Genomic DNA, 18654 nt, shown 5'->3' on the forward strand with positions numbered 1-18654 from the left:
GTTCAAAGGGTCCATAGTTCAGAAAGTTCAAGTCTTTGTCCCTGCCCGAAACTACTCCGCTTTGTTTGATCTTGCAGAAACAGGGCATTAAGTAAATCTTAATAATAAAAGGAAAATATTAAATGAAAAATGTTTCTATATTAGAAAAAAATGCATATCTAATCCAATCCAATGCAATATATTTATATAGCACATTTAAACAACAAGAACTTTTCCAAATGCTGCACATCATAAAAACAATAAAACAATTAAAAGAAATGCATGAAAAACAATAAATAAATACATAACACTACAACAATGCTCTAAATAAAACAATACAAATAGTTAAAAGTAATAAAATAAATAAATAAAGACAGAGGACCACACAACTCACTATTTAATCCTTTATTTTCTGTATAAAAAACAAATGCACACTAACAGTATTATATTTTCCACTTTTTTAACTTTTGCATTCAGAAGCTTTCCTGTTCATTTATCTTTTTTGCATGACTGTTGTGACCTACTTACACTTCAGTGTGTGTAGTGTCACTACAATCGCACAAATCAATAAATCAGTATCAGGTCATAAAGTTAATTATTAATCACTCAACTTTCTGTGTTTTTATCTTTCATTATCAGTCCAATCAGACTAAAGGTGTTTGATTTGGGCTGTGTATGTGTAGACACCAGCCTTGGAGGAAATAGCTACCAGCATGAGAGTGACTCATCCATTGTCATGTGCTGTCTCACATTTACTTGCTGAGGTCTTTCTTTCCCCTGGAAACACCACTTGATGTAATACCTCCATCTTTTGTTATGTAAAATAAGAGTAAAGCTGTAAATCTGTTCTATACATATTGTGACAGGGTTTTAAATTACAGTAGTATAACTCAGTAGGATAGGTTGGATTAAATAATAAACCCAAAAAAAAGGACTTTACAGTATCACAGTCAAGTACACAAAACAAGGAGGACAATGAAACCGTCCAACTTCCCCCTCTTTGCTCCTCTGTCCATCCGTCCATCTGTCTGCGCTGGGAGAACAGGGGAGCAGTCATGCATGTGGACACTGTCTTTCTTATGTGTCCTCTCATATTTGGTGAGTAATTAAGAGTTTTTATACAATCAAACTTTTTTTTTTTTGTTTTTTTGTTAAATTCAGTTTGGTCTTTTCTTTCTGCTTGGTTTAGTCAAGTTATTTTATTTTATTTTTCTATTTTGGGGAAATCAGTCTTTTTAGTTTTTATGTTGCTGTAGTGTTATTTGCTTTTAGGTTTTAGAAGGAAAGCTTTCATTTATAGAAGCTGAAAAGGATGGGATGAGAGAACGCATAACCTATTAAAAGACCTTTAACTACATTCAGTAAACTAAAAAACATGTTTTTATTGTAGTTACTCATAGTTTTTCACTGCTAGTTATAGTTTTTGTTTTTGTAAACTGTAATAACTATGGTTATCACTCAGTGACACTTTCATGATGCTTGAACAGTTTAAAACATAAAATAAAAAAGACAAAAAATTGAATAATGAATAGTAAATCTTTGTAGTTCTACCCGAGAAGACTTACCATGAAGAATGATGACCTGGGCAAGTGGGAACCTACAAAGACAATGAATAGTAAAATTTAAAAATAATGATAAGAATTCATGAGATTGACAAATAGTTGGTGTTCTGTTGTCTGCAGCTGCAGAATGTACTGTCCTGAGGGTGTACATTGTAGCTGCATGTAATCATTTGTGTTCCATGGATAATTAGAAACACCTTTATTGACTCTATGAACGTCAATGTGCTGATTTTTCTGACATGAGCTGAAAATCTGATAAGAATATTCCATGTATTATTTAATTAAATAAGATCCATGGACTAAGAAATGGTTCAGTTCCAGTGCCAAAATGCAGTGGCTGTCTTCCCTTTTCTAAAAATGGATCTATTGTGAAATATTTGCACATACTTTTTGAGACAGTGCAGGAAACAGTTCTAACTTTGTAACTGCAGAAAACAATTAGTCACAGAACTGATTTTGTCCATCTGGTTAAAAGTGTGAACCTTTATGCTTAAGAAATACTCCATTAAAAATCTTTACGCTTCATACAGGGTCCTGTCATTTCCAGAGGTGTCAAGTAACCAAGTACAAATACTTCATTGCCTTACTTAAGTAGACATTTTGGTTATCTTTACTTTACTAGAGTAATTATTTTTCAGACAACTTTTTAACTTCTACTCCTCACATTTTCACACAATTATCTGTACTTTCTATTCCTTACATTTTAAAAATAGCCTCGTTACTCCTGTTAAATTTTGGCTTGTTTTCATTCCAGCTTGTCATCGTTCAAATAAATAAAAACTATCCAGATAAATTGTGCCATCCAGATAGGGTGAATTTAACTGTGGTTGGATGAGAAGTAAAAACATATAAAATTCTGACACCCTATTGGTTTGTACATGATCCATCACACCTGACTTTGCACCATTCCAAAACATTCAACTAATCCTCATGCCTTCTGCTCCATGAAACACGTGTTAATGCTCAGTAGTCCACATATGGTTCTTTAATACGTTTGCATTGGACTAAAATGCCTTCATTTTCAATGGGCATATGCAGCTGGTAGACTAGTGCATCCCAAATGTTTCACCATTAACATTTTAATAATAATAATTCTAGGCACCCAAAGCACTTTACATTATTGATCCATTATTCATTTGTTCTCACATTCCCACTCTGGTAAACAACACCTGTTTCCACAGCTGCCCTGGGGCAGGCTGACTGAAGCGTGACTGTCTACAGCCCCTCAGACCACCACCAAACATTCATATGCTGGTGTGAGTGACACTGGAGGCAAGGAGGGTGAAGTGTCTTGCCCAGGGACACAAGAGACTGATTAGGACAGAGCGGGATTCAAACCGCCAACCCTTCGGTTACTGAAGGACCCGCTCTACCTCCTGAGCCATGGTCGTCATTATGGCCTTTAGAAAAATGGTTTTAGAGGAGGTGGGGTAGTGCACTATAGGCTCCTGTGGCACCGCCTTAGCTGTGGTCCTGATGGGATTTTTTACCCTTAGATTTACTTTTATACTTTAACCCTTTCATGCATGAATTATGAGAACCTTAATCAAGACTTTTTTCCTGAATGTTTTTATTCCTCTTTAGGCATGAAAAAAACAATGTGATGGAAATTTTTTTATGAACCTATTTTCCATGGAGTCACAAAAATGTCCACTCAGCTGGACACCATGCATTTAATTTTTGAAGCAAAGAAACATTGCATTTACTGATATACTGTGTGAAAACTATCAAATAAAACATTTTTAATGCCGCTAATCTGATGTTTTCTTACATTTTAACATACTCTAATACTGGTTATTACTCACTACTAATAATATGCCAAAAAAAGACAACTATTTTTTGTTTAAAAAAACCCTGCTAATTACAGTCTAATAACAATTAGCAATTGATTTACACTCAAACATATTACTGCAGATCAGGTTTATCAAGAACATTACAGTAATGGTATGAATTGCAGTGTTTGAGATGATGCATAAGCGTCTACTGTGTTGGTTGATATGCAAATAAAACAACAAAACCCATGAATATACAAGAGAACAGCTGGAGAATAGCTTTACACTGTAGTGGCCGCAATGCATGAAAGGGTTAAGTAGTTTTGAAACCAGTACTTTTTCTCTTTTACTTGAGTAAAAAGCTTGAGTTGATACGTGAACTTCTACAGAAGTCTGTTTAAACTCTAGTATCTACACTTCTACTTGAGAAATGAATGTGAACACTTCTGACACCTCTGGTCATTTCACTGTATTTACTGTTTTGCATTATAGTGGTCCTGTGGAGGGGGGTCCAGGCCTTGTCCCCTGTGCCCTCAGTCCCAGACCATGTCCAGGCCTTGGTGGGCTCATGTGTGGTGATCCCCTGCTCCTTTACTCCTCCTGCTCCTCATCCTCTCAGAATGAGGAAGGAGAGGGTGGATGTGAGGTTGAGGTTCAGAGGCGGAGGCCACCTCTTCCCTCTCCGCAGCACCGCTTTTAACAGCGAGGACAGAGATCAGGTGAGCCGGGATTTCCAAGGCCGGGCATCACTTTTTGGGCAAATTACAAATGGAGACTGCTCTGTGAAGATTGAACGGATCAGTCAGGATGACTCACGGACATTCGAGATCGCTCTGAAAAAAGGTGATGACTTACTTTGGGGGAAACCAAGGAGCTTTAACCTGGATGTTGTAGGTGAGTGGAGGGGTTACTATACCGCTTTTTATTTTGTAAAACCTGTTTTCTGTCTGCATTTAACATCTAAATAATTCATACAGGTTGTTGGACTTCAGGGATGGACATTATGTAACTTGGACATCAATGTTTTATCAGTGAAAGGCTCAGACTTTAGTGGCTTTGTAATGTTGGGGATGTTCCTCCAGGTCCACATTTAGGCACAATAGATGATGGGAATGCACATGAATACTGGATAGTACTTGTTATAAAGTGAAAAAATAGAGATCAGGAAGTCCGTTCAGTAGAAACATGGACTCCATGAGAAGTGCTCTATTCTCACTGTCACATGTACAAGAAATGGGTCATTCAAAAGTAATGAAAACATAATGATTCATAGTTTTGCATGATTATACAAAAACCAAAACATGCTAATGGGTATTGAATTTAATTTTTGCTCTTAAGTTCTTCTAAATCTCCTTAAATCTTACACAGTAGATCTTTTAAAGGTAGATTGCAAAGACTATATATGTTACAGATAATTCAAGCTTTCCTACAGTCAAAATGGGCTTTTGTAGATATCCATGATTACATTTTTGAAAAACATTTTTTCTTGGAAAAACTGTCATTTCCGATTATCTGAAGTCCAACTGTTACAGGTTATAACAACTGTCAGTTCCATTTTTACTAGTCATAATGCCACCTGTGGATATCTGTAATTACATTTTTTCGAATTATTCTTTGCACTTGTTTATAGCATCATCTTAATTTTAGATTTCACTGATTTCAAAGAAAGTAAATATTCATAATGTCATCCATTTCATTCATTATAAATATCCACTTTATAAAATGTGACAGAAATTAAAAGCCTAATATAAATGGATGAAAAAAAATATGTTTGTTCTGAGATGAATGCAATTCATATATATTTATGTTGAATAGTTGAAATGTTGATTTTGTCTATTCTATTCTATTCTATTCTATTCTATTCTATTCTATTCTATTCTATTCTATTCTATTCTGTGATATATTGTATTGAATGGTATGATCCTGTATTTTTGTTTTTTGAATTTTAGATGTCTTGAATTTAGTTTTGACCACTACAAAGTACACAGTTGGAGATTTGTAGAAATATACATCTTTGTTGTAACAATTATATTGAATATATTTTTAATTACTATTCTCCCTTATCACAACAAACATTTGACTTAGATAAAAGTTATGGTTATGACATTCTTAATATAGAGAATTGAGTCAAATACTATGCAAAGGTCAGCAACTGAAAAAGCTCAGACGTATGCTCCAGTCGGCATGATTTACTGCGCTACTGAAGTACAAAGGGCAAATAGTTTTTCCTTTCAAACATATAAAGCAATTAAAGAAAACCATAAACCACTCTTACACTAAACTAACAATAGTTATAAAGTTTTGCATCCTTTGTTTTCACCGTGATATGTCTTTTATACTATTTTAAGTTCATTAGTTCTTTGACCTTTTCTTTTTAGTTGTTACATCTTTTACGTTATTATTATCATCTTAAGTCAAGTCCTTCATGTTTCATCATTTTCAAATTTTACATATTTTATGTCATTTTTACCTTGTTTTATCTTTTACTGATACCTCTGCTTTACATTTTGCATGGCTTTGGCAAAGTCATCATTTATAAAGTCTTGCAGAGGACACTTCAGTTTTGATTAGAAAAATGAATTCATGTCACATTATTACAGTAAATTTTCCTTTGCATGTTGAGGACCAAATAAAACATCACTGCAATCCACTTTGGGTTCCATTCCTAAGTTTGGAAGACACAGGGTTAAACCAACAAAAAGGTCAAAGGCCTTAACTATTTAACATATGGGTCAGTATCACTATGTAGTGCCTTCTGTGTCCCCCAGCAGAATCTAACTGTCACCATGAACACATCACAAAACAAGTGGTGCCAGCTACAACAACCCCACCTCTCACACGTACTGTAGCTTATTTTGGCATGGATCCAGCTGATGTCATCATGTCTATACATGTGCTGATGTCAGCATGTCAGTTGCCTCTATATACGTGCCAAGTTTGAAGTAAATTGAAATAAAACTGATGTTTTTAAAGACATGTGAAATCTCACTCATTATAAGTAAATGGGGGAAAGAAAAGATTTTAAAAGTTCATTAAAAATTTTAACTTTAAACCTACTTTTCCCAAAATGTAATTGCATTTATTCTAGGTCACTGGCAATATATAAACTAAATTTGGTATGAATTCAAACCAGTAGTTTTGCTGATAGAGTGTTAACAAACAAACAAAGAAAAAAATTGAACCAAAAACAATACCCCTTGCCTCCTCTTCAGGGGGCGGGGTAATAATGAAATTCTGGGGTTTTATTTTAAATGGGCAAACACTTACACATATAGCAATACAATTTTAAACCTCTTGAAATATGATTTTATTATTCTATACAATTTTCTTTGAGGCAGTCTTCATGATTTGCGCATGTTCCTCACACTACCCTTCTAACTTTAGTGAGTTTAATAAATACTTAATGAAAAAAATGTAAATACTTTTTAGGTGTTGACAGTATACTCAATAAGTTTTTTGATAGAACAAGGAATTTTGGTAATTTATATTTAATTTTCATAATATTATTTAACATTCCATATGTGTCCTTGAAATTGCTGTCCACCCTGTTACTCTGGGGGAATCGCACCTTTAATTATCTGATGGATGACATCACTGATTACATCATCATTTTGAGTGCAAAGCATTTAGTATTTACATTTACATTTCAAAACTTTCATCATTTTGTGTTTGCACTTAGATGTGGTCAGACTTATCATGTCCACCCTGTCACCACAAAATATCATTTAATATAAAACTTTTCAGAAATTATAGATATATTTGTTGAACATTACACAGTCCTCTTCAAAGATGACCTACAACATGTGGTCAGTAAATTCTAACTTTAGCCAAAACTGTCCACCCTGTCACTTATTTTTTTGTTAGTGACAGGGTGGACATATTTGTTTCATATTTCTAACAGCCTACAGTTGACTTAATACATTGAACATAAAGTTAAATAGAAAATCTTATGGGGTTTTTTGGGACATTTTGAAGTCTGACAGGCACATTGTAGTGATATTGACCCATATATGGATTTGAATAATGGCTTTAAAGGAGTGATATTTTGCTTTTTTTAAAAATAGAATTCTGCATTTTTTAAAACATTTCCCTGTGGTCTACATAAACTGCAGATGCTCTGCTTGGGTCTGAATTCTTCATTAATTCACCTCCACAGGTCCATCTTCAACCCTATTTCTGAGTAATGACACCAGAAAGGTCGTTTTGAGTGCTGGCCCATTAATTGCACATGACTCCACCCCCTCCAGGTTGTTGACTGTGCTGCCACTTGTGTTTGTTAATACAACCAACAACTGAACATTTTAGGTAATTGACTCGAAGTTTGGACATATTTTCAGTATGGACTACAACTGCTGCTGCTGACAAACAATTATGTCGTACTCAGAGAAATGTTCGTCAGAAGTCTGGACCTTATATGTGCAAATGTCGTGACGTCACTAGTTATAAAACATAACAAATTAAGCAGGAATTAAAATGAGTTGTAGAAATCCACTCAGTTTTTGCCAAAATGAATATAAAGATAGCTTTGCAGCACCTGGAGGGTTCAAATTCGAACTTTTTGAACTATTAGGGTCCAAATACACAAATAAAAGAACCAAAGACTAATAAAAGTGGGTTTAGCAAAATATGACCCCTTTAAATCACATAGCCTTATAGAAATATTTGCTTTTGTCGAATGCCAGACACTCCTGAGGCTCCTGTCATCACTGGCATGTTGTCAGCCACAGCGGGACAGCGGGTCACCCTGAACTGCTCCATCAGTTATCAGTGCCCCTCCAGACCTCCAGCCCTGAAGTGGAGCTGGGAAAGAGGAGCTGAGCTGAACACCACCGAGGCTGGGGAAGTACACACACTCTTCCCTCAGGCCCACAGGCCGGTGTTACTGTCCTCCCTGTCCTTTACTGCTTCACATCAGGTCAAACCCAGGCTCAGGTGTGAGGCCAGTTTCCCTGGTGAAAAAACAGCGGCTGCAGCGAGGGATCTGCATGTGACATGTGAGCAGAATTTGGATTTATATCTTTATTCCTCTTGGCTCAGTTTGTACAACTCTTTCACCTCTTCTTTTTTTTTTACTAAATAAATTTCTGCAGTTGCGCCAAAAGATGTGAAGGTCCAGGTGCAGTCGGTGCTGGTGCAGGAGGGGGGCAGTGCTTTGTTGATGTGCTCATGTAAAGCAGACCCTCCGGCCTCAGAGTACCGCTGGTCCTACAGCCAACATGGACGCACTGTGCACCTGCACCAGCGAACGCACACTGTCCGGGTGTACAACGTGACCCGGGACATGAGGGTCCGCTGTTCAGCTCAGAACCTGATTGGCTGGGGAGGGTCCACACCCACAGTCCTCAACATACAATGTAATAACACGCATGTATAGTTACACATATACAGGCTTAAAGCATAATACAGCAACACAGATACTTTCGACTCAGATTTCATTTATTCTATTCATTTCACTTTTCAATTTACTGAATAAATTGAATAATACACTGTACCCACATTCATACCCACAACACCACCAGATTTTCAGTCACTGAAAAAGGAGCAGGAAGAAGAAACACATTTTGTGTCAGTCAGTATTGCATACAAAGATGCTAATGTGTTTTAACACATTGTATGTTGCTAAATAACTGATAACTGCATATAGGTTCACATATTTTATGTTACCCTTCCTGGCACATTTATTTACTGTGTTAAAACTATTCACTGTCAACACATACACATACACAAACACAAACTCATTTGACACACTGATGTATGTCTGTCCAAATGTCTGATTATTATTAGTATTATTATTATTATCATTATTATTATTATTATTATTATTATTATTATTATTATTATTATTATTATTACATTTTTACATTACATATTTTACATTGGTAGTACACAGTATTTGACATTTTAAAATATTATTCAGTTTTCCTCCATATAGTGAAATACACGTTTTAGTGTTGTACTGTACAAGCATTAAGATTTTGTCTTCTGTAGTGTTTTGCACATAAATAGTAATAGTGTTTTATATCCCCTACACTTAAAACTAGTGTGTTAATGTTTGTTCATTGAAAATTTTGACTTTCAATGTGCATAATGTTGTTATACGTTCCTTTGCCTGAAGGAATACATTTTCTTGGTGCTCATAAAAATCTAAATCTAACCTTAACCCATAAAGACCCAGAGCTACTTTTCTGGCGGTTCTCAAATTATTTTTTCGCTCTATTTAACCTTTCTTAAGTGATTCATCACCATTTATTATAAAATTATCCTCTGTATTATGCATTTTTCAGTGTAATCATGTATTTTCCCCTATATTTAATTCACTGATCATGTAGATGTTCATGAAAAGTTAGAGTAAATTCAAAGGTTATTGCATTAAAACAGAAAACTGAAAAAAAGTGACTTTTTCATTCAAATATATCACTAACTGAACATAAACCCAGTATCTCCATCCACTGTCACTGATCCAACTCCATGGGTTTTACTGGTGAATCAATGTTGTAGAAGATGATAGTGTTTCCGCATTCATTATGGAGGCTCTGAACATCCAAATGGGTCATGTTTAATGACCATAAAAAGATGACAAACTGCATTTTACACCAATTAGTGACATGGATTGATCAGATAAGTGGATCAGCAGGTATTATACAGTTTAGATCAGTAGATGGTTTTGGTCGACGGTGGTTGTTTGGGTCTTTATGGGTTAAGGCAAACTAAGTCATCTGTAAGTAGTGGCTTATTAGCAATGAGTCTTGACAACAGATCTGGGATAACATCAGTGTATGTTTGTAAAAACAAAAACCAGCCGACTGATATGTGGATCTGAGTTTTCTCAAATTAGTGTTTTTAAAGGGGTGTCTCAGTGCTCACCAAAAATGAAAATTAAAAAAAAAAAAAAGTCCAACTGTTTTTTTAACTTCACCAGAATTTTGGAGCTAATCCTGATGTTGTATGTAACTTTTACATTATGTTGGATGTATCGACCTGGTGTCATCAGGTAACACAAGAAATACCAAGTTCACGGCAGATAAGATTTAGAAATTAACAATATTTGCATGTTTACAGATTAAATATTTTCAATGAGGATGGAGAACAAGATTCAATGAAACATTTTGTGCGTGTGAAAAACATATAAGCTGCATTTATTAACCAGTGCAGAGTATTTTGATGGTTTCCTAGCTCTCTTATGTTAAGGTATAATGAGAGTAGTCGCTTTCCATTCACCCTCAAATTAGGCGAATATAACTTGCGCATAAAAATTTGCCTAATGGAAAAAAACAACAAATTTGCCGAAACTCTCGTTTTTTGATGAAAAGTTTTTGTGCTGGCAAGAGGTGGTTTTTCGGGTGTAGCAAAATTTGTATATCATACAAACTGCAATGCAAAGACCTTTTTCTGCAATTAGTCATGTGAAAAAAAAAAAAAAAAAAACGGATGTTGATAGATGTTACAACAAGCAAAGAAGAGTTTTAAGCCTTTATAGGGCACTCATTGAAACACTCTGACATTCAAAATTTCAACCTTAGTGCATTATTTGACATCATCATCTACCTCCTCTTGCCTTAAAACAACTGAGCAGCACTTGCTAAAAAGTAAACACATGCAATAAAACAACTGTTAAAAGGTCATAAACTGACAAAAATCAGTCATATTCACGATTTACAGGTTCAAAATATCTATAAAATCTCTCTGTATCACTGTATAGTTTTATAATAAAAAAAACCCAACATGCTTCTGGACCTCACTGAGGCATGGGATTGGCCCCGTATTTAATGTTTGAGGAAATTACCAAAAATAGTCACTTACCCAATAAAGGGTTAAAAGAAACATGGTGCAGTATGTGTGGACACACCAGGGAACCAAATCATTTTTACCCTCAGCCACACTGGCTGCAGGGTATTGTCATCATTTAGTTGTCCATCCATCTGTCCAAAAAATTCACCATGTACTGATAAGTCAGGCCACTGGGGGCAGTAGGGTAATATATAATAATGCTGAATATATCTGTAAATCAATGTGATATTTATGTTCATCCCCATGTTTATGGAATAACTTCTCATGTCATCTCGTGCTAAAAAACCAAATCATCTTATTTTTGTTGTTGTTTTTTTTAACCTTTATTGAAGCGACACCAAGTGACAAAGAGATTTACAGTATTATACAATATGTACATTTACATTACATTATCAAATTGGGGGAGGGGGGGGGATTAAGATACATGGCATGTAATACAGAAAAGAAACAAAATGTCAGTCAGTAATAAAAATTAATGTCCTGTCTTGGTTGTGTAAATGTTCTGTGTGTGGTGGAGTGTGTAAGATGTGTCTGTGGTGTGACTGCTGTGATGTGGGCTTCTCAAAAACAACAACAACAACAACACACACACACACACACACACACACACATATATATATAATAATTGATTAAAAATAAAAAGAATAAAAATCAGGGAGACAACCAAAGACAATCATTAGGTAACTGAAACTAAATGAGAAGAAGAGAAAGGAAAAGGAGAGAGAAAGAGAGAGAGAAAGAGAAAGGAGGAAAATGGGGGTAATTAAAAATAAATAAGTAAAAATAAATGAAAATAACCAAATGAGATTAAAAGTACAATTTATCTACATTTGATGCCATTTGAGACCAAAAAAACAACAACAAATCATCGTATTTGTGATTTAATGGAAAAACCAACATTACACACTTCAGTTTTTCCAACATTGAACAATGGAAAAGCCACTTGTGATGTGTTGCTGAAGTATGTCTCTGTTCTCCAGATAAACCAGTCATCCTCCAGTTGTCGTCGTCCTGTGTGTGGGAGGAGCTACAGGTTCTGTGTCGCTGCATGGTGGACTCTAACCCCAGACCTGCTGTCACCTGGAGCATCAATGGTACCGTTCCACCTCACGACTACAACCTTTCTGTTACAACTGAGCCAGAAGCGCTGAAGGCGACTTTGAGAGGCCACATGGACACACCACTGAGGGTGATCTGCTTCGCCTTTAATGCGCTGGGAAATGACTCCCTGGTTTTGCTGGAGGGAGGAGAAGGTGTGTGCAAAGTGCTAACAAAGAAAAAAAAACCAACACTCTTCTTGTTTATTCACTTTGATGTTGTGTTGGTGCAGAAACATCTGTTTGACATGCCTGCAGCTCAAAAAGCAATAAGAGAACAAGCTCAAGACAAAATGGGGGAAAGTTTCAGTTTTACATTTCATAGTCTGTTGGTTTTTTTTGCTTGTTTGATTTTTGTTTTTTTTCTTCTGTAAACCTCAGTTCAGTCATGACAGTCCTTTTCACTAAACAGTAACTCAACCAAACATATGATGACTCAGTGGGATATGTTATTAGTAGTGCTGCTAAAATTACAATACACGTTATTTGTGATCAATTAGCTTAAATATGAGGAGAAAAACACACATTAATGATGTTCTATAAAGCCCCTTGATTACATACAGTTAATGATTAAACATCTTTTGTACATGACGGAAGCACATATATTTAAATCTGTAGTGACAGAAATGATAGGAAATAATGATGATATTATAATTATTTTTAGCAGATATTATCAGGAGTGGGTGACACAGTAGTGCAGTGGATAGCACTTGTGCCTCACAGCAAGAAGGTCTTGGGTTCAATTCCAACACCCATCAACTTTCTGTGTGGAGTTTGCATGTTCTCTGTGTCTGTGTGGGTTTTCTCCGGGTACTCCAGCTTCCTCCCACCCTCCCACCTCCCACTGATAGGTTAATTGGTTAATCTAAATTCCCCATAGGTGTGAATGTGAGAGTGATTGTTTGTCTCTATATGTTCAGCCCTGTGATGAACTGGCCACATGTCCAGGGTGTACCCCCCTTCGCCCATAAGTAGCTGGGATAGGCTCCAGTGACCTCTGTGACCCTAGTGAGGATAAAGCAGGTTCAGAAAATGAATGAATGATCAGGAGTTGATGAGGGCCACCATGTCAAGCCCCCAACAATACTTCTGTTTTCCTCTTTATAGTGGGTGCTATCCAGCCTTTAGCTGCAGTACCATCACCTGTTGTATCTGTATTTGGTCCAGAGTTAATATCCCTTTAACAAGCACTCGCTCAAATGAGGGCCTTTTGTACTTTTTATGTTTTAGTGGCCACCATTGGGGAGGCTGAGGTGAGGGCTATTCAATTTGTTGTAATCTGAAATTGCCCCACTAGATGTCACTATAATTGCACACTGAGAAAACTAAAATAGCCACAAGGAACAGGTAATTAGTATAATATATCTTGCATGAATACACAATAATTTCTAGTTTTAATGAATGATGAATTTGCCAGTCATTCAGTACAACATCTCAAAATTCAGATACCAAAGTTCAGTATCTCAATATGTGAAACATCAAAAAACAGCTGAATATGTGAGGTGTAAAACAAGATTTTAGTATATTATTTTTAGTATATTCTTTTGTTCCAGAACTGCTTGGGGTGCCAAAGCCTATCAGATAAGTGCAGATTGGTGAAAGCGGGGTACACCCTGGATGTATTGCCAGTTCTAGTGTATTCAATTTTTAACTCGCCACACGAAAGGGAAGCAAGGGGTAGTGTTTTTGGTTCGGTGTGTTAGTTTCTTTGTTTGTTTCTTTGTTTGTTAACACTCTAGCAGCAAAACTATTGGTTGAATTCATATCACTATGGGTTTATAGATTGCCAGTGACCCAGAGTAGATGTCATTACATTTTGGGAAAAGTAGGTTAAAGTTTAAATTTTTTATGAATTTTTGATTTTTTTTCCCCCCAATTTACTTAACAGGTGAAATTTAATACGTCTGTGGCAGCAAAACTATTGGTTGAATTCTTACCAAATTGGGTTTATAGATTGCCAGTGACTCAGAAAAGATGTGGTTATATTTTGGGGAAAGTAGATCAAAGTAAAAAAATTTTGTATGAATTTTTTAAAACTTTTTTTTCCCTCCCATTTACTTATAATGTGGGAAATTTCAAATGTCTATAAAAACACCCATTTTGTTTCAATTTACTTCAAACTTGGTATATATATAGTATATAGAGGCAATTGATATACTGACATCAGCACACACATAGACATGATGAGATCATCTGGATCGATGCCAAAATAAGCTATAATATGTGCAAGGGGCGGGGTTCGTTGTGCCTGGCACCACTTGTTAGATACTATTCTCATTGTTATTACATTCGTCACAGAGGGGAATATGGCTGAATGATAATATCCAAATATGGATGTTGAGTCCGGTTCCATTTGTAGAAGTATATGAATAGTCAGTGTACTTGACCACGGTACTGGTGTAGATCTGGAGTTAGTCCCCAAGCGCCTTCAGTGGCTGCTCACTGCTCTTGATGTCTGCTAATTGCTAATTGCTAATGCATGGTGTTGTGTGTATTAGCATGGGCGAAATGCAGAGGCCAAGTTTCCCTATGAGGATAATAAACTGAAGTAACATTCAACATTTAAAGTAGGAATGGACTGAAACTGCCAATTTTTAGACACTGCCTGTATCTATTAACACATCCCTGCCTTTGATACCACTGTGTATCTAAAAAATGTTTCCATTGACTGTACTGTGCTATAGCTGCTGTAAAGGATTCCCAAGCCATCAGAGTATGTAAAGTCTGAAATACAAACTCAACACAAAACTATGAGAAATGAGATCAGAGGTCAGACTTAGCACAGCCCCTGATGAGTACCATTACCATTAGCAACGAGCTTCACCAAGCCACCCTCATACAAGTGTTTCAACACAAACTGAAGCAGTATTCACAATACTCTAGTACTCCATGTGACCATTTGGTCATTTGTAATCTCTACATTTCTCAACTCAATTGCATTCGTCTACTCCAATACATTTTTAATGTACAGTATTGTTACTTGTCACAAAAACTAAATTAAAAAAAATTTGGTGTCTTCACCGTTTAGATTACCACTGACTGCAACAAAGTCAGGAAGCTGATTTGTCATTGGGCCTAAGTGTGTAATGTGCAAGTGCAAATGACGGTCCACACTCAACCTGTCAGTGATCCGTTGATGTGAGCATCAGCATAATATTCAGAATTCTGACTGTCTTTGGTTGTTATAATATTTACTTGTACTTTTGCTTTCATTACTTAAGTACATTTAATTGTAGATTACTTGATTTACTTAAGTATAATAAATACTAGAAACTTAAAGACTTTAACTTGAGTAGCATTTCAGTTGGTGACTTGAACTTCTACCAAAGTCATTTTTGGTAGAGCACCTGTACTTCTACTCAAGTATGATTTTCCAGTACTTTATACAACACTGGGAATTTACTGCATGGATCACAGACATGGTGATTTAAGGGCACCTGAAGTAATTTTTCATTGCTAGCTACTTCAAAAGATCATATATAATACTAGCGGTTCAGTCACTGCTCCATCAGTCAGACATGGTAAGCAACATGTTTCCTCCTTCATGGGCTGTTCCAGCACTGGTACTGACGCAGTAGCATTTTATAGTCCAGTTACCTGGGCTGTGACGGACTGGTCACTAACCAGACGCTGGGTCACATCTCTAGGATGATGGTGGAGTGCAAAGCTTACGGCTGCACAAATAGCAAGCACAAACACGTGCTTTAATTCAATCTCACTCACTGACTGCTGCTTGTTTACTTCATCACCTGGAATCAGTGACTGGTACGTCACTTGCGTCCAGCAATGGTTGCTCCCCATAGGTTCTGCCCCTGCCTGTAATTTACTTAATGAAATGGTCCAGTGTAGTGCATTTATGGGGTTTTATTACTGAATTTGCGCCTCTCTTGCTTATGAGTAATACACAGAAGACAATTAATGTTGTACACATGACCAGTACAGGTGCACTTTAACATTGAAATCACAGGCGGTCACAAGTAATACTAGTGCATGTGAATAGGGGTTAAATCCATCTACAGATTAAACAACTCAGATTGGACCAGTTGCCCTTTAAAGTTTGCAGAGTCTTCCTACTCAATGATTTATTGACTTTTTGAAATGCAGGATCCAAATTTAGTATAGACCGAGTGCTAATGTTTTATTCACAAAGCTCACGCTGACATATCTTGATGAAAAGGCTGAAACAAGTCAACTAAATTCACTTTCCACTTTCACATAAAAAACAAAAAAGTTACACAAAATACTCTTGTTTATTTCAAAAATCACACAAAAATCATCAGTAAATTCCAGTAATAATGCACGTTTGGAAACTGTGCTCCTCTCTGACCTTGGCTGAACATGAAGGGATTGTGGACTGATCTGCAAAAGGAAGCAAAAGGAAATGAATGACACTTTTTTGATTGATTGATTGATTGATTGATTGATTGATTGAATGATTGATTTTTTTTACACATTTTGCTATTATTGTTGCAACTATAAAGTGATTCTGATGTTAATGCAGTTGTAAAAATGTAGACTATACTCCAAATGAATTTAAAAAAAAAAAAGTAGTTGTAAAAGTAGATTACAAACTAATCCTAAAGAGCTTCTTATACATCTACCACTTTGAGGAAAGATATAAGAGTATCTTTTGGCTCTAGACAGTTTGTTTTTCTACTTCTGTCCTAAAATGGCTCTTTAGATTGCAAAGGTTGCTGACCCATGTTATAGAAGATGTGCTAAAACTGGAAAAAATAAGAACAAATATGAAATTTATTAAACTGCTAAAAACAGATTCACAGTAATAGAATGAATAGCATCTAAAACTTGACCAGAAGATAAAACAAATAAAAGTTACACACTTGTATTAAAAAAACAGTGCAAATAGGTGTGTCTTTAAAAGAGGTTTAAAATTAACTGTGCACTTGTGATAAGTTCGGGACAGAATGTTCCAAAGCCTTGGACCTGGTACAGAAAAGGCTCTGACGCCTTTAGATCATTGAAAACCATTTTTAATGTTCATTTTTATCAGTACTTAGTGAAGGTTTGGTTATTGATTCAGTGTGTTTTTTCTCACCTCCAGTGAAAACCCCTTTGCTGTGGATGGTGATCCCTGCTGTGACCATCTGCTTGGTGATCTTCATTTTGTCTCTTCTGCTCTACTGCTGTAAAAAGAGAACCAGAAAGTATGTGAAGTACACTCAAGGAAAAAAGAAACGCACCATTTTAATTTTCTCGATTTTTTTCAGAAATATGACAGTTATTGCAAAATTGTAAACTACAATGAGTTCAGTACTATACTGAGTCAAAAGGAAATGATTGTTTTCCTGTTTTCCTGGTTCCAGTTGACTGATTTTGATTAGCAATTAGAACTGTATTTCTGTATTCCTCACCCATGTCTGCTCATTAGTGAAACTCAGAGATGAATTGGACCTCTTCTCAATTGTGCACAACCATTCCCTATAAAAAGACACCAAAATGGAATAAAAAAAACACATTTGTCCACAATGCCACGACTACTGCAATCGGAAAGAGATCGGGCCATTGGCATGCTTCAAGCTGGACGGAGCAGACGGGCTGTAGCCAATTGCTGATTGGCATGGTCCTGTGCAGCCATTGTAACACGTGGTCGACCAGATCTGGGGTGGTCGTTGGAGGAGCCGGTGGTGTGGTAACGCTCAGCAAGGCATACAATGGTAGAGTGGTGGACTCCAAACACCTCTGCTCCGTCCAGCTTGAAGCATGCCAATGGCCTGATCTCTCTCTGGTTGCAGTAGTGGCGGCATTGTGGACAAATGTGTTTTTGCTCTATTTTGGTGTCTTTTTATAGGGAATGGTTGTGCACAGTTGAGGAGAGGTCCAGTTCATCTGTGAGTTTCACTCATGAGCAGACATGGGTGAGGAATACAAAAATACAGTTCTTATTGCTAATCAAAATCAATCAACTGGAACCAGGAAAACAATCATTTCCTTTTGACTCGAATAGTACTGAACTCATTGTAGTTTACAATTTTGCAGTAACTATCATATTTCTGAAAAAATCGAGAAAATGAAAATGGTGCGTTTCTTTATTCCTTGAGTGTACATCAGTCCTTCCACTGTTCACTTGAAATGTCTTCCTCAATGTTTTCTGTGAAGATTATGCACCTGTTCTGCTCCTCTTAGACATGTCCTGCGTAGACATCCGGCTATGTATCCTGGAGGTTTGGGGATTTATCAAGAGCGGATGCCCCTCTATATCAACTGCACTGAAGTGACTCATATCTACACGAATGGCAGCTACCAGCTTGTATACCAGAACTGCACACCTCTGTTTGTCCGGACCAAGCAGGTATTTGGTTTGTACGTCGGTAGAAGAAAGTACTGCACAAACAGAGGTTTAAGAAACATTTTGGGATTAGCGACACTATACACTGTATATTGTACAAGAAAGACCAAAGTCATCTCTATTTCCTGAGGTCATTCAACATCTGCTGG

At 36.4% G+C, this 18654-nt stretch overlaps 1 protein-coding gene across 2 annotated transcripts in view; it reads left to right on the forward strand.

The window, feature by feature from the left end:
• LOC115434862 (sialic acid-binding Ig-like lectin 5) overlaps positions 1 to 18654 on the forward strand; it is a 29299-nt gene that overhangs the window by 8721 nt on the left and 1924 nt on the right. Inside the window, exons 1-7 of one of the 2 annotated variants that reach the window (XM_030156985.1) lie at positions 991 to 1077; positions 3806 to 4207; positions 7996 to 8307; positions 8404 to 8667; positions 12082 to 12354; positions 17261 to 17363; positions 18343 to 18508. In XM_030156985.1, coding sequence (XP_030012845.1) covers positions 1035 to 1077; positions 3806 to 4207; positions 7996 to 8307; positions 8404 to 8667; positions 12082 to 12354; positions 17261 to 17363; positions 18343 to 18508 — 1563 coding nt within the window. In that variant the 5' untranslated portion in view covers positions 991 to 1034. Of the gene's footprint in view, positions 1 to 990; positions 1078 to 3805; positions 4208 to 7995; positions 8308 to 8403; positions 8668 to 12081; positions 12355 to 17260; positions 17364 to 18342; positions 18509 to 18654 lie in introns of those variants that run through there. The other variant, XM_030156984.1, reaches the window with a different exon arrangement.

This window comes from Sphaeramia orbicularis, chromosome 16 (genome assembly GCF_902148855.1).
Source record: "Sphaeramia orbicularis chromosome 16, fSphaOr1.1, whole genome shotgun sequence".
NCBI lineage: Eukaryota > Metazoa > Chordata > Actinopteri > Kurtiformes > Apogonidae > Sphaeramia > Sphaeramia orbicularis.